This window comes from Lytechinus pictus, chromosome 2, assembly GCF_037042905.1.
Source record: "Lytechinus pictus isolate F3 Inbred chromosome 2, Lp3.0, whole genome shotgun sequence".
In the NCBI taxonomy this organism is placed as follows: domain Eukaryota; kingdom Metazoa; phylum Echinodermata; class Echinoidea; order Temnopleuroida; family Toxopneustidae; genus Lytechinus; species Lytechinus pictus.
Window position 1 is genome coordinate 11,804,054 of NC_087246.1, and position 15,816 is coordinate 11,819,869.

The 15,816-nt window shown below is 33.5% G+C and overlaps 1 protein-coding gene across 1 annotated transcript; it reads right to left on the bottom strand.

Annotated features, from left to right (window-relative positions):
* Nucleotides 1–2,032: 2,032 nt before the first annotated feature.
* LOC129254816 (phospholipid phosphatase 1-like) lies at nucleotides 2,033–9,556 on the bottom strand. The gene is made up of 4 exons (XM_064109607.1): nucleotides 9,498–9,556; nucleotides 8,407–8,589; nucleotides 7,557–7,677; nucleotides 2,033–4,972 (listed from the first exon to the last, which is right to left on the bottom strand). The coding sequence occupies exons 2-4, from the start codon at nucleotides 8,569–8,571 to the stop codon at nucleotides 4,866–4,868; spliced, it is 393 nt and encodes a 130-aa protein (XP_063965677.1). The 5' UTR covers nucleotides 8,572–8,589; nucleotides 9,498–9,556; the 3' UTR covers nucleotides 2,033–4,865.
* Between the last annotated feature and the right edge of the window lie 6,260 nt (nucleotides 9,557–15,816).

The following is a 15,816-nucleotide window of genomic DNA, read 5'->3' on the forward strand; positions in this document are numbered from 1 at the left end:
CTCGGAACTTTGATACTGATTTTTTATTATCAAAGGTTGGCAGGTATGCAGAAGATTCTGTGAAAGAATGCTTATTGATTTATTGTTTGTAAATGTATTTTAAGTTTATCCAATATACTAAATAGTCATTGCAGCACTTTTTGTTATTTCTTGACTTTAATTCAAATTTCAAAGAATTATAATAATCATGATAATGTAAACTTATGTTTGATGATTATTGCAACACGATCTTATAAAAGATACCTTTGTAATTCTATGGGATATTTATCAATCTAATTTTAGTACCAAAATACTGAATTGAGTAAAGAAATTAGTTTTATCTACATAATAATGTAACCTGTTATACGTAGAATCAAAGGGAAAAGTTGATCATTCAGATTTAAGCCTCATGCTTCTGATGAATTTGCCTCAATGATGTTGCTTTCACACCAGAAAACACCATATGTTGATTGAAATTATAATTCGATTTCAAATAGATTTAATTTCATTCATAAAATATTTTTATAACACAAAACATTCTACCTTGTGAGTGAAAAAAAAAAACTCGACACTGCACGGGCGTAAATCCGGGGGGGGGGGGGGGGTATATTCCCACTTTTCAGAGAATACTACTGCAATGCGTGGATTCATCTTCATGTGCAGTAAAAGTGTGAATTTGCCTAACCATGCATTCTAAAAATGCTAATTTTTTTTTCACTTGGTCGCTCCGTTCCTGCATTCAATCTATTCTTACAAGAATTTGGTGATGGAAAATCCTTGTTTAGCTTATTGCAAAGGTTTATCCGCTATCATGAGAGTATGTTTATAATAAATCCATTTATGAATTGAATAATAATTCAAATGACTAAAATATTGGTTACCGTACAAGTTTGATTTTAAAGCAATAAAAATGTTAATTGAATACACTGGCCGGGGTAGTCTGCAGTGCAAACCCTTCACTCGAGTTAAGGGTCTGAATTGCAGCCTACTCATGCCTTGTGTACTGAAGGCCCTCTCGCTCTGAATTGAAACAGCAAGTTTTGTATGTGCTAGTCTTTGCTTGGAGACACACTTGTTGATCAAAGTTTCAATCAGGGTCTGTGCCTGCAGACTAGGCTGGGGGGTCATATCCTGGCATCATTGTGGAAGCAGGGGAAAATTTGTACAAAAATATAGTAGTATAATGTACAGTCGTATACATCGAGTTTTTGGTCTCCCCAAATTTGAGAAATTTCAGGTCAATATATTGCTACCATCCCCCCCATTCCTCGGACCAGATTTATGCCAGTGCCTCACAAATCCTCAATGTGAGAAAAGTATATGTCATGAACACATGATCATTATATATGACCTGAAAGAGTATGTTCTTCCAAATAATTTGATGCCATATTTATGTGGTATGTGTTAATGATTGGATGATCAGGGGGTATTCTTTGCAGTGATGTAAATTTTGATTTGCGCCAAAGTAAGGCATGACTGCAATGAATGAATCCAAATGTCAATGATGTCATAATCCTACAAGGGTTGCATTACAATCCATTTCAAAACACCTTTTCAGTAATTTATGTTATAATGTTAAACACTTTATGTATCTATGCTCAAGTTAATTTCATTGAAAAGGGATTTGCAAATATGTTTACAAAGTCATGTAGGATTATGACATCATTGACATTTGGATTGAGATGATGGCAATCACAATTATTTTTGCCTTATGAGATTCCTTATCTACTTTGTGAAAACAAAGCTAAAATAAACTTAAATTTCAGTCGTTTTTCTTTTGGGCAGTGGCGTTAAACGGGGGGGGGGGGGGGGGGGGGGGGTGTAGTGATCACCCCAAAAATAATTTTGAAAATTTGAACAATGCTGAAAATTTTGGACATTTTCACTTTTGCTGCTAATAGGACAAATTACCGTACTACACATTTTGATAACTACCAATATGTGCCACAACACCCACTTACTTTTCTTGGTCATGTTAACAACATTAAATACAAATATTCATGGGCCATTGACTGTCGACAGAAATTGCAAAAAATTAGGCTTAAAAAAGATCTTGAAATTTCATACAAGCATTTATTGGTCCAATTGTGACACTACATATACAATAGTCCTATACAATACAAATATCTTTACAAAATCAAATTATTAAAAAAGAAAATATATGAAGTCATTAATAAAGGTTAAAATATGGGTCATTATTGCTATCTTATTTTTAACCCATTCATAATTGCATATTAGTATTTAGTAAGTAATAAAAATATTAAAAGGCGCTGATTCATTTTGATTTTTCTTATTGTACTTAAAATCAATACAAAATGCACAATTCTTTCTGATTTGCTGGATTCATTTATATTGAAAATCGTAAAAGGCAACATTTATATAAATAAGAATTTTTTTTTGCAATAGAAAAGCAGTCAATTAAAGTGTTTGAGGCATCTCCATAAAATGATAAGGTGGAAAATATATTTCTGATCATATAGTACCAGCCGACACTCTAAAATACAGAATATGTTCATAGAACCAGAGGGGTAATTGCATGAATAATTTTTTTTTTTGCAAGGACCATCTGTTTGTGTTACCAGTTCATTATGAAGTGCTGAATGAGACAAATTTTGGAACAAATTATTTGCAAGCCAATATTTTTTTATCCATTAAAATTAACAAAAAACACTGTCCTTTTATGAAAGTATGCTAAATAGTTATAATGAAGGCGTTTTACACAGTACATCATAATAAATCAATGACATGAAAGGCAGTCCTTACAAAGATACTTTCATATCATCAATCCCAAGTCTATTCCTGGTGCTTTGCATGTTAGAGTGATTCAAAGAAATCTAGCTAGTACCAGAGATAAACTTACATTATCAATCATTACAAAATATTAGATCCATAAAGAAAACCAACTGTACAACATTCTTCAAATACAGACATTTCTATATATACAAATATAATGTCATCTCATTTTATGAAATGTATATTCAGCTGTACAGAGAAATATATACATACAAAATAACAAATAATGAATCGGTTGATATTCTCTTTATAGAGAGGGCACAATAGAGGTCACTTTACTGTTTACAAATTTGTAATATGAATACATTTACATTATTAGAAAATATTCAAAATTTAGAGGCAAATTATCCAGAGTTTCATTTCTGAATGGGCACATTTTTTCTACAGTAGTTCTTTGTCTGGATAAGAGTAGAAGGTACAGTATGGTTTTAAATAAAAGAGGTAAATGAACTTGGTTTAGAATAAAAATAATATTGAAAACACCTTCAATTATACTCAACATTCACTTTCCAAGATAATTAGTATTCATTTGCAATGATGTCTTCACAAAGAAAAAAAAAGATTTATACCCAAGCCTGTAGGAAAAGTATATATTCACATGATCAATCTGCTCTCCCATTGAAAGTTTTATGAAATTATATTTTTCATTAACCAAAAATAAAATTCCCTTTTCTTAGTAGCTTGATTATATAATTTGGTTTACATTAAAATTAGGTACCATACTTGATTGACTCATCTTTATCTAGGATACAGAAAACAGAAATATTACTTGTTTCAAACTTGATACTGTTTTAAAATAAAAGTGAACAATCACTGAATACTGCTGTTAATGCATGTGCCTATTTACTGTTTCAATACAAACCACATATTTGCAAGATGTTACTAATTCACCAATGCATCTACATTTCACGATGTGCAATGTCACACTTTTTGAAGATAACAGGTCTTGAAGGCTGACATGTATTACAAGGTTCTCTGAAAATTAATTTTACTCATAAAAAAATTAAGTAATTAACTACCAATATAGCACCAGATTAACAACTAAAGGTTAATTCAAAGTATTCATATTTTATTTGTTATCATTTGTTTCATGACAAGTTAACAAGTTTGGCAAAGTTGGACTACAATGCATTACATTTATTCTCTCCTTTGTATTCATTTCATGCACCTGAACTTGATATCTATATATCATTTGTGTTTAGTCAATGTCTTCAAAATAAAACAACATATATGTTTTTATGTGAACACAATACAAAAACCGCTTTTTATCTAAATATGATTGTTCATAATTAGCACCACTTAAAGTCATCACCAAAATTTAGCCATGTATGGAATTGCTTCGGTTTTGTACAAAATATATTTGGTATCCATAATCTATTTCATTATACTTCTGCCACAAAAATTTGAAAGGGGTATATAGGAATCAGCGAACGGTTGGACAATTGGTTTGTATGTTGCAATGAGACCTGGCACAAGTGTTGTCTTGGAGTCAAGACAAGACACATTGTTTTTAAGGAGTAGGATTTATTCCTTAAACACTTCAGTGCCTCGACTACAGCCAGGGTAATAGTATAATGCCAAATATTAAGTGCAAAAGTATATATGCATATAGTTGAACTGCACTATATAAATTGTACCTATCATTATTAATATAACTCAATAGAAAATAAAGGTTATAATTTTCTTGGTTTTGATAACATGGGAACACATATTCAAGGCAAAATATGATATTCCACATACATATAAAGGTAATCTTGATTAACAATGTAATCCCGATATAGCAAGGCAATAGCATTATAACTGATATAACATGGTAATATTCCTGATGTAGCAAGTATATACTCCAATATAGCAAAACAATATTCCTGGTCCCAGCTCTTTAAATTCTATTGAGGTTCTTCTCATTTTTTGTATATGACAGGATTCTTGCCTACTGTAAGCATCGATTTTTGTGTTGTTTTGTTTTCACTGTATTTTACTCTTATTTCCTATTCTGTGTATGGAGATCATTATGTAACAAAACCCAAATCCCAAATATGAATCATGAATATACTACAAAGTTGTGAACAAGGAAAATAAGCCTATAGACCAGGCTACACTGAGTTTCCACTGTATGAGCAAGACAGATATTTTCCAGAGTTTCTTTTCCTATTCTCGTCATTGTGTGTGATTACAGCACTGCCTTCATCAGATAACATCCCTATAAAAAGGTAAATGAAAAATTAGAAAGGAATAAAAGTACCAAAGACAGTGCAAAATACACCAAGGGATGTTGTACATAGATTTAACACTACTAATTTTTATACTGAAGAAATGTATGTTAATGATTAGTTTTACAATGGCTTGACTACTTCCACAGGGAGTGCCAGAAGTGCATGTGCCTAGGCAAAATGACTAGAGTGATAATATATTATCATCATTATTACAACTGAATACAGAATAACCCTTTAGAGTCTACAGGTTCCTGAACAAGATACAGAAGTATGAAGAACAGAATACAATCACAATAGTCTTAATAATATTAAAGGTTTAATACATCCAATCATGTTTAAAAGGGGAAAAGCCCAGCAACAGATCAGTGAAGCTTGAGCTTTGATCGATTTCCAATAGCAAATCAGAGAGCTATTAGAAGTGTGAATTAAAATATGTGGCAACATTTCCATGTGAAAATCCTTCCTATACATTTAGTAATAAAAATATACATGTACACCATGAATATAAATTAAATATAAAACTGCTGTGTTATCAAACAAAGAAAAATGTACATCGTCAAGAACAAAAATGCAAGATTTTATGAGTGTCAATATACACAGAAATACACAAATAAAGTTAATACGAGCTTGCAAATCTATATTTGACTGATTCGAACTTTTGAAATAATACACTATATTTAATTATCTTTATTAAGTGGATTGGGCCAAGAATTAACAGGCCTTCTAAAATAATGTCTTGCCTTTTTTTTGCATGTCCATTCCCTATTTCCCTTGTTATTACTGCACTTCATGAATTTGCTCAAGCCATTACAATTTGAGAGCAATACAATCTTTCATACAAACAGTGATGAATCTCTTCAAGATGGTCTGAATATAGGGGGTTGGATTTACACATATAATTCAAAGCAACTCCTGTAACACAAAGCTTAACAATCTTTGTAGAACATTTGTCTACAATTGATAGCATTGACAACAATGTACAATTAATTGTGAAAATCAAGCATATAAAGGCCACAACACACCTTACGACTTGACTGGTCTACGACTGGCTTGCGACTGAGTAGAGATGAATGGTAAGGTAGTCAGAAGCCTCGACACCGCACACCTTGCGATCCGACTACCATGCTGTCTGCGACTTACGCATGCGCTTTATGCTTTTTGCCATAGCAACTGAGAAAATGGCACTTACTACTGCGTATGCGCATGGTATACCATATACGCATCGTGCTGTCTGACTGGAAGTTGGATTGAGCTTGCGATCCAGTCATAAGGATTCGACATGTCAAATCCTTACGATTTTCCTTGCGACTTGTCTCTGACCGGTCTGCGACTCTCAAGCTGACAAGAGCTGTGATGTCACATCTCCCCTCACTCATTCGCAAGCCAGTCATAGACCAGTCGTAAGGTGTGCGGTGGCCTTAATAAATTGCTAACCTTTGTGTTACTGGTCTGATGGTTCATCATGAACATAGCATCATTATCCCTAATGTAGATAATGAAATATCACACTGAACTTAATAGTGTAAAGTATCAAATGTTAGTTTTACATTAAAAATATAAGGGATTACATCACTGTGAATATTAATGTGAAGTGTCAAATATTAGTTTTCATATTCAAACAAAGTGAACCATTCAATTCATAACACGATAATGACTATGTTATGGAACAACAAAAGAATAAAACATAAAAATTTGAGATAACTGAGCTGGAAGTTAGTTAAGAGTTGTTGCAGCAAATGGTGCTCAGGTGAGTGATCAAATCATTAGTCGAATGATTGTTACTGGATTCACAGTACCAACTATAGATGTATACAACCAGTGATGCAGCCCAGATAAGAACAGACCATGGAGTGATTCATAAATATGTTTATAATTAAAGTTATACACAACCTTATAAAGTGGATTATGGCAAGCTAAATGTGTCTTAATGGGTTTGAATCACATTACTTAGAATCAGCTTAAATCATATTGACCCCTTTTAAAGAGTAAATCCCATACTGGGGGTATTTCAAGTGGGAAGCACAATTTTCAGCTCAATTTCAAATAAATAATCACGGTTTGCTAATGCTTTGTTAGAAGAAGCTTTGCCTTTGGTATGACCTAACAGCACTTCATATTCCAGTCATTCTAAAATTTGTGTGCAATTTAATGAGATGTTACATGGATGGACACCCAGAACTTTAATGAATACATAAATCTCCCTATATTCCCTCTATTTATCCCATCTTCTTGCTATATCCTACCTCTTTCTCTTCCAATTCAATCTTCATCCCCTTCATTCTTTACCTTTCTCATTTATTTTCATCCCCCATTTTCCCATCCATCTTACTCCTGCATGCTTTTGCCTTCTTTCACACTAGCTTCCAATGTAACTCACATTTTCCCCCCTCCCCTTATTTCTCAATGGAAAGGTCCAAACCAAATTTAAAACTGGTCTCGACCGCATCACTGGTAGACATCAAAGATGATGATGATGATGGAAGTGATGGTGGTAGTAACAGCAGACCTGGGTGCGGCTAGAGAACAGTTTTCAGGCTATCGCTGTGACAATATTATTAGCATGGTCCTTACTATCACTGCTGAGTTGATCACTGATGGCTGACCCCGAGCCGTAGAGAGGCATCACCTCACCCTTCTCTATCTGAGACTCTCTGGAGAGGGGTATTCTTAAAAGGTCACTGACAAAGACCGCCTTAAAAGAAAAACAAAGAGAAAGCAATGTTCAAACCATGAGTCTGCATACCCAGATGTCTGGAAGGATAAATCAGTAATTTTATGAAATATTACACTATTACTTGAAAAAAATGTTGAAAAGAGAGGCCTAGTATTGTAATACCTTCATCTAGAGATCAAGGAAATATGTAGTCCACTATAGATCTAGATTAATAGTTAAAAATATGACAATGAGAATCTTCAAGGGTTCTGGTCATAATAAAACAGCTCTTTAAAGCAATTTTATCAAAAACTACCCATACCACTTACATTAAAGGTATTGTTTAACTTTGTGAGCAGCAGATTTAAAAAATTCTCAAACCAAGATGAAACATGTGTACAAGTGCATGTATTAGAACTAATAAACCCTGAAAACAACCATTATTGAGAATGAAAAGCTAAAACTATAAGGCAAACCCCGATTTTGTAAATGGGTGTCTAATAGACGCCTAAATAGTACACATAAGTGTATGGGATGAAATTTAGATGGTGTTTTCGGTCACTTTATATTTCAATTTTTGAAGCACTAAATAATTATTTTCGAACGCAATTTTTTCTGGGCTTCATTTTTGTAACATATCACAGACACAGGTGACAAGTGTGACCTTCTAGCTCAGATTTTTAAAAAGTCAAAACAATGTTAACCAATCACTTTAATACATAAAGGTTGGTTTTAATGAAAATTAATAAAAGAAATTAGGTAACATACCACTAAGATGGCTACAACCAGGCCTAAGGTGCTTCCAGCTAATACATCACTCCAGTGATGCTTGTAGTCTGATACTCGTGAGAGAGCAACCAACATGGCTGCCAGGATACCGGCTATCTGAAGGACAGGCCTAAATAAGTTATCTCCAAAAACTTCTGGTATCATCCTGGCTTGAAGATATATCTGAAAATAAATAAACATTACATCATGAAAGTTAAAAACCTCTTTAATTTATTTTGTCAGGAAAATCTAATCGCTGTGTCGATAAATATATATACATTTCTGATATCAATAAGAGGGGCACTAGCGTACCTACGGGGGGGGGGGGGGGGGGGGGGGGGGCAGGGGGGGCACTCTGCCCCCCTGACGAGCCACAACCCATACAAAAGACATATACCTGCCCCCCATGACGAGCTTAAAAGGCCTTTTTTGCTCCCCCTGACGAGCTTGAAGACCTTTTTTTTTTTTTTTTTGCTTGTCAATTTTTTTTCTGGTACGAAAAACTCTATTTTTTTATTGAAGACCTTTTTTTTTTTTTTTTGCTTGTCAATTTTTTTTCTGGTACGAAAAACTTTTTTTTTATTGAAGACCTTTTTTTTTTTTTTTTGCTTGTCAAATTTTTTGGCGGCCGATTTTGCCCCCCTGTGGAAAATCCTAGGTACGCCACTGAAGAGGGATGTAACATTGCTTTAATTTCACCTCTTTCAATTATTATATAGTCAAAATGAAGTGATCTGACACCTTTTTTGCAACATTTCTTGTATCCCCACTATGATATAGAGGCCATTACTAAATAAAGCAGAAATAGTTAAATTAAATAAAAACCCATCTTATTTAAATAACTTTCGGACATTCTGCAAGTGGTAAGATTTCCATCCTGAAGTATGAAGTCTCTGATAATACAATCTGGGACATTCATTAGTATGAATGAGGCACTTGCAAAAAGGTTTTTCAAATTTTTAAGGTCACAATAGATTGCAAAAAAATGCATTTAGGATTTATAGTAAAAATAATAGAGAAAAATAATTGCTGTTATGTCCTGGTAGGGACATGAGATGTTAGGCTACTGTAACTGAATATTGGATACTTACTACCCAGTATGTGAAGAAATAGAATGCAGAAGATGCGTGTCCTGATGGAAATGATAATCTGTAAAGAAATAAAAAAATATGTATGAATGGGAGATATGTTTTTCAAAATAAAACTTCTTGAGTTCATTTTGTGGACCCCGAGTGAGATTAGATAAAGTTTAGATGATCCTCAGTGACATTTGTTTGTCCATTATCCATCCATTCTTCATAATTATCAAAACTTGAAAAAAGTGAAGTATAGATAATAGAAATATCAAACTATTTACAGATTTGAAGATCATGTCAAGAAGTATGTTAATGGTTATCTAAAAGTGAATTGCATTAAATAACTTGAAAAGCTAATGGACCAATTACAAATGAAGTATGGATAATGGAAATATCTAACTGTTGACAGATTTGATGATCATGTCAAGATGTATGTCAACGGTCATCTAAAATGTTAGTTGCATTGAATGATAACTTGGCAACTATTGGCTGGTTAGAAATCAAGCTTTACTTCAGACACTGTTTGGCAAAAAGTTTAAATAAACTTAGGTTGTGGAGGTCCCATACGAACCTCAACATTTCAAAAACAGGTCATGCAACTGTAAGGTCAAAGTTTGATTAGGATCAAAGTGAGAGAGGTAAGACATGTGACATATCATATATATGTATCCTGTATATTTCTTAAAATATAACCATCATATTAAAATATTCATAATTTGCTTTGCTTTTCCAAATTGTGGCCCCCAAATAAAAAAACAACTTTATTTTGCATAATAACTTTAGTCTTTTTTTTTTTGTTACTTATTTTGCTGTGGGATTTAGAATAGAACAAGTTTACACAAGCTTCAGATTCTCTGACACAGGTAATTTCACATTAAAAAAAAAATCTCTTAATCTAATTCAACTCGTTGAAAATAAGAATGAATAACATGGTTATAATGTTCAAGGTATGCAAGTAAAATAAATAAACTCTCTTTGGATCAAAGTGATCATTCTTAATAATAGACATGCGCCCTCTATTGACGATCTATTTCTCGGTTTAAATTTGGACAGCATAATTAAAACCTAGATAGGTCATTCCATGTCTTTTCCCACTATTTATTAAGACATCAATCTATACCCTTAATGGAATAAGAGAGCTATTAACTTGAATTGTGATTTTTTTTAATGTGACATATGAGCGACTCCCCAATACGTCGGGGGATATTATTTCTCTCAAATGATATTTCCCCTGAATTTTTTTTTTCCAGACAGACTATTCCATAATAATTTCTAAGAGAAAAATATTTCAATGATTATAAATAAGGCAAATTACAGAATTTATATGACTTGGTAACACCAAAGTGATCAAGATGAATTTTCATTTTTTTCAACTGAAGATATGAGCATGCAATTTCTAAAACCCAAATCAAGTTGAGATATGTACACGAATTGCATCAAAATTCAGCTAACTACATTATAAAACAATAACAATAATTGCTGCAATTATGTGCTCTTCAATTAATACACAATGAATTTAGTAAATAGCAAGTATGATTAGATTTCATCCCTGATTGGAGAAAAGAGCAGGGAGATGGAGAGAGAGAAGGGGAGAGAGATAAAGCTGAGAGAAAATACACCTTTCAGTAAGTACAAATTATAAGAACAAATTTCTTATACTTCCAATTTGCATGGTGTCAATATATAAAATAAATGTGCTTCTTCCTTCATTCTTTGATAATGTCAAATGCTGTTATATGGATTTCTCATTAGAAAATTGAAATCATGAATATATCAACTAATAAATATCCAGAATAAGTTTTTTTTTTAATATTTGTATGACAAAATATTGGTTTATTCAGCACCTGTAAATGTCAGTATGTCTCACTATACAATGGTAACAAAAATAGCCTTTAACAAATATAAGTGAAGTGACTGCCTTTAAATCTTTCCTCACTTCAAACTGTCCATTCACTTCCTTTGTGAGGATAGTAGCAACATCAGCAGACAAATTGAATAAATTGGAAGACTCCCATCTTCCACCCTGGGGCTTTATCTCATCCCACTCATTCCACCTAAGTGATGATAGTTAATGGGAAATAAATCATAATGCTGCCGGCAAGCCAGAATTGGCCCTTAATTCAGCACCAAGAAAGCCAGCACACGCCAGAAGAAAAGCAAAAGAAAATTTATCATTTTCCAATCTGCGGTTGCTGTAATTAATCTATCAAGCTCAATAGCAGCAATCTGCTCCAAAAAACAGATTTTCTTGGTGTTAAACTAGATCATGGGTTCTCACCATTTATTAATTATCAGGTAGTTGTTATTTAAGGGCTAAGTCCTCCCATGTAGATGTTTGAATCCATGGAGTAATATCAAGTATTTTTCTAGCAATGGTAATGATGATATATATAATAAGGAAATCAATACTAATACATAAACAAATTATTGAACAGATACTTCGAATACAAATAATGAAGAAATAAAAAAATATATTATTAAATATCCACTTTTTCTATTAATTGATACTATTTCATTAAAAAAGAATGAATGAAATTCAAAATTTGTCAGTTTAGTGAATGTTTAAAAATCTTTATTAGAAATAAGAAAGATATAAAGTTACAGTTACAGTAACACAAGAATCAACTCTTTTCCAAGGTTCTTTTTACTCAGTAGGCGATACTATAGTGATTTATTTAAAAAAGGGTAAGACTTCACATTCTCATATTTGTGGCACATACATCCGTAACATAATAATTACATTTACAAACACCACAGGTAATACTTCATTTATTAAAATTCAGAAAAAAAATGAAATAAATGATAAGTGTATTCAAGCCAAAATATCTCAGAATTTGAATCCTGTTAATTTGTTCAAGTGTGATCTCACTAAATAATTCCTGAGCACACCTTACAACTGGTCTATGACCTGATCTGAGAAAAACCTGCATTTTACATTTTATCTACTAACACAAACATATCAACGTATCAAAACTATTACACAGTATCAAAATATTTTGATAATTGTAACCTTCAGTTCGCAGTAATGGCCGAATTGGTTAAAACTTATAGCATAAGATTGCTAGATGACATTACAATTCTGAATTGAATTCCTTTTTATGCCTATCGAGAGGAATTAATAGTAATAAATGTCCATGATTTACATTCTTGGGCTGTAAATTGTTCCACAATTTAATCTTCTCATCAATTATCATTATAATTTATTTCAAAGTCAGTTCGTAGACCAATCACAAGGCAACCCTTGGCCTAAACACATTTTCACTACTGAAGATTTGTTTTCTTTTATAAAATCAGACAATGACAGGAGCAGATCGGTGATCATTTGAGTAAATAATAAAAAGCAGGTATACTGTATGCCAGGTAAGGAAAGCATACAGAATAGATCATTCTATTTCAAATACCCTATTAGTAGCTTCCAAATATCTGCACTTTTGTTGAAAACAAGTGTTCCATTGTGAAGAAGCACAAGCTCAGAACACCTATGCATACAGAAACAAGCCATACAAGTGGAACTACTGAAGGACAAGCTCTATAGAACACCTGAGATTTGGAACAGTTAGCCTCACTTCAAATGGTGATTTAATCTGACAGCTAGATGCATGACCATGCACAGTAAATGGGAGGGGGCAGTTGCCCTCTCCCTCCAATTAAAAAAAAACTTATATTTTTTCTGAAAATTTCCACAATATCCCCCAAAGTATGGAAGAAATCCTTAATTTCAATCTAGAAAATGCAAAAGCGCACCCCATGTTAAAAACCCGATTGCTTCACTCACTTGCTTTGAGTTTCTTCAAAAGATGAAACTAGATAGGTTAGCAGACCCAGGGTATTAATACTGGGTGACCAGATTTAAATTAGCAATCACACCAAATGGTAGGTATACAAAAAACTTTTAAGGAATTATTTGACCAAATGGAATTGGACCAAATCTCAATATACAAGGTGTGAATCATTATCATTTCAATATAATGGGTGATGTCATTTTGGATCTGAATTGATTCCGGTCAGCATTTATGATGGGGCTGATCAACTGGCTCAAAAGTCCATATGTAATGCAAAGAGACATCAGTAATGCAGATTCACTTCTCTCTGACCCTGTTTTGTTTTACCCCCTCCCCCCTTACATCCTATTGTGTCTGGGTAGGCATGGTACCTGTTGACATAGTGGATTATCTGGCTTGCATGAGGGTGCTACTTTAGACACCCTTCTGTCAAGATTCTAAACAGGTGATGTAATTGACCCACTTTCCTTTTGCATAGCCACTTCTTAGACAGTTCACACGCACTGGACTAAACTAGAGTAGACTGGAAAAAAGAAATCATTGGTCTACATGAACAAATGTCATATTAAATTCACTGATCGAGAAAAAAGTGGTAAATTTGCATTCATCTTATATGTATAAATTCAAAGAAAACATAGGCCTATATTTGCAACCCTTGGATCAGTGCATATTTGACATCACAGTGATCACTCAGATGCAGAGCAGAAGCAACTCCATTAATATCATATAAAATTTGTGCTCAGATATTATCACACAATAATTAGTTATGTTTGTAAAAGCTAAACATAAAGAAGCTAAACTGAAAACTCTGTCTCAAGATGGCACTTATCCATTTTTTAATTCAAACAGACAGGTTATTCCCCCCCCCCCCCACCTCTCTTTCAAGCAAAGCTAGATAGCCCTATCTCCCAGCATCTTTTCAATTGGACAAAAAATGTGTGGATAAAATAATTTAGATTAAAGCAATTACCGGTAATACAATATAAGTTGGAATGTATTTTCTGAAGATGGATGCATATTTTTTTAAATACAACATGAAATCTTCAAGATTCACTGGTCTTGCAACAACCCAATCTGATAGGCTCTGCAAGCTTTGTTTCAGTTCTATGTCGCCAGTTTGTGTAAGAGAGTCACTAGTTGATCCTTAAAGCATTCAGGGACATTAAAACCAATCATCCAAAAGCTCAGTACAATGACATTCAAAATAAAAATGTCAAAAACTGTAGTGTCATCTATATCTGACCCTGATGGCTCCATGGACTCAGTCAATACTACTGAGAAGAAGCAAGCAGGTCATGGAACCCCACCTAGACTAATGAGGAAAAAATAACAAATTCAGGTACCCTCGTAATGGGAGTGCCCTGTCTTTATGCAGTTTAGTATTAGAACTGATATGGCGTACATCGTCAAATAACTTTTAAGAGTTCACTGTCATAGTTACATTGCTATTTTCTTGAGTTGAGAGCACCATTATAACAAGTGACTGAAGTGAGATAAAGTTAAAAATCTTATTTTCTGGAAGTAGGGAACAAATGCTATAATTACAGCAGGTCAATGGTGAGGTTATACACAAAGGAACAGCTTAAATTCTTGTAGGCACTAGGCAGGTGTATAATGCAGGAATACCCTGTAAAATAAAATAACTCTTTCCATTCACAGTAGCTTCCTATAAAATTTAAAAACCGTTTATTTCATAATTGATCTGCTGATCTGCATCTATTTTATGAGCATTAAACCAAACAAAGCATGATTTACCAAGCCAGGCTTGTGGTGACAATATTTTTCCAACACAATACAAAGGACCTGTACTTCCTTACTACAAGCATGACAGATCAATAATTAAATCTTGCGCTCTAAAGAACCACTAAACTTATGCCTCCTGTGCACTCTTCAAGTATCCATTGTTGGATTTATTTGGTAAACTTAACTTGGTGGATTAGTTAATAGATCATGACCAATCTTTCAAAGAGATTAACAGATTAGCAAACAAACTTCTACACACAGCCCCTTTGATAAATAATTAGATTTACCCCTGCTTCCAGTAAGATGTCATATCTAATTGATCATGCAGTAAAATGAGCACTTAGTTTACTTGAAGGTGGTAGACTGGACAGGAAATGAGCTGTGTTTTTGAGCATCACTTTTAATCAATTTGAGGTTCAGTTCAAAACAATGTCAGCACCTGCGGGCACTTATCACTAAATACTTTGGACCTGTTTCAAGATGAAGATTTACAGGGAGTTTCATTGATTTTGATTAATCCCTTGTTTATCTTGCAATCAGATTGTTCCTGAGAATTCCCTGATCTAACCCTACTTCTGAATGTCTCTCTCTTATACCCCTTTCACAAACCCATCCTCCAATTATCCGCCTAAGAGTAATGCGGATAATTCAATAAAAATTGCATTCACAAACTCCGAAAATAATCCGCACTATTTTTTTTACGAGTGCCCGACCTGAAAAAGGCGGATAATTGTCATGGCAACTGCACACCCCCCCCCCCCCCCGATGGGGTTGTGTTGGAAAAGGGTGACCTTTGTGACCGCACCATG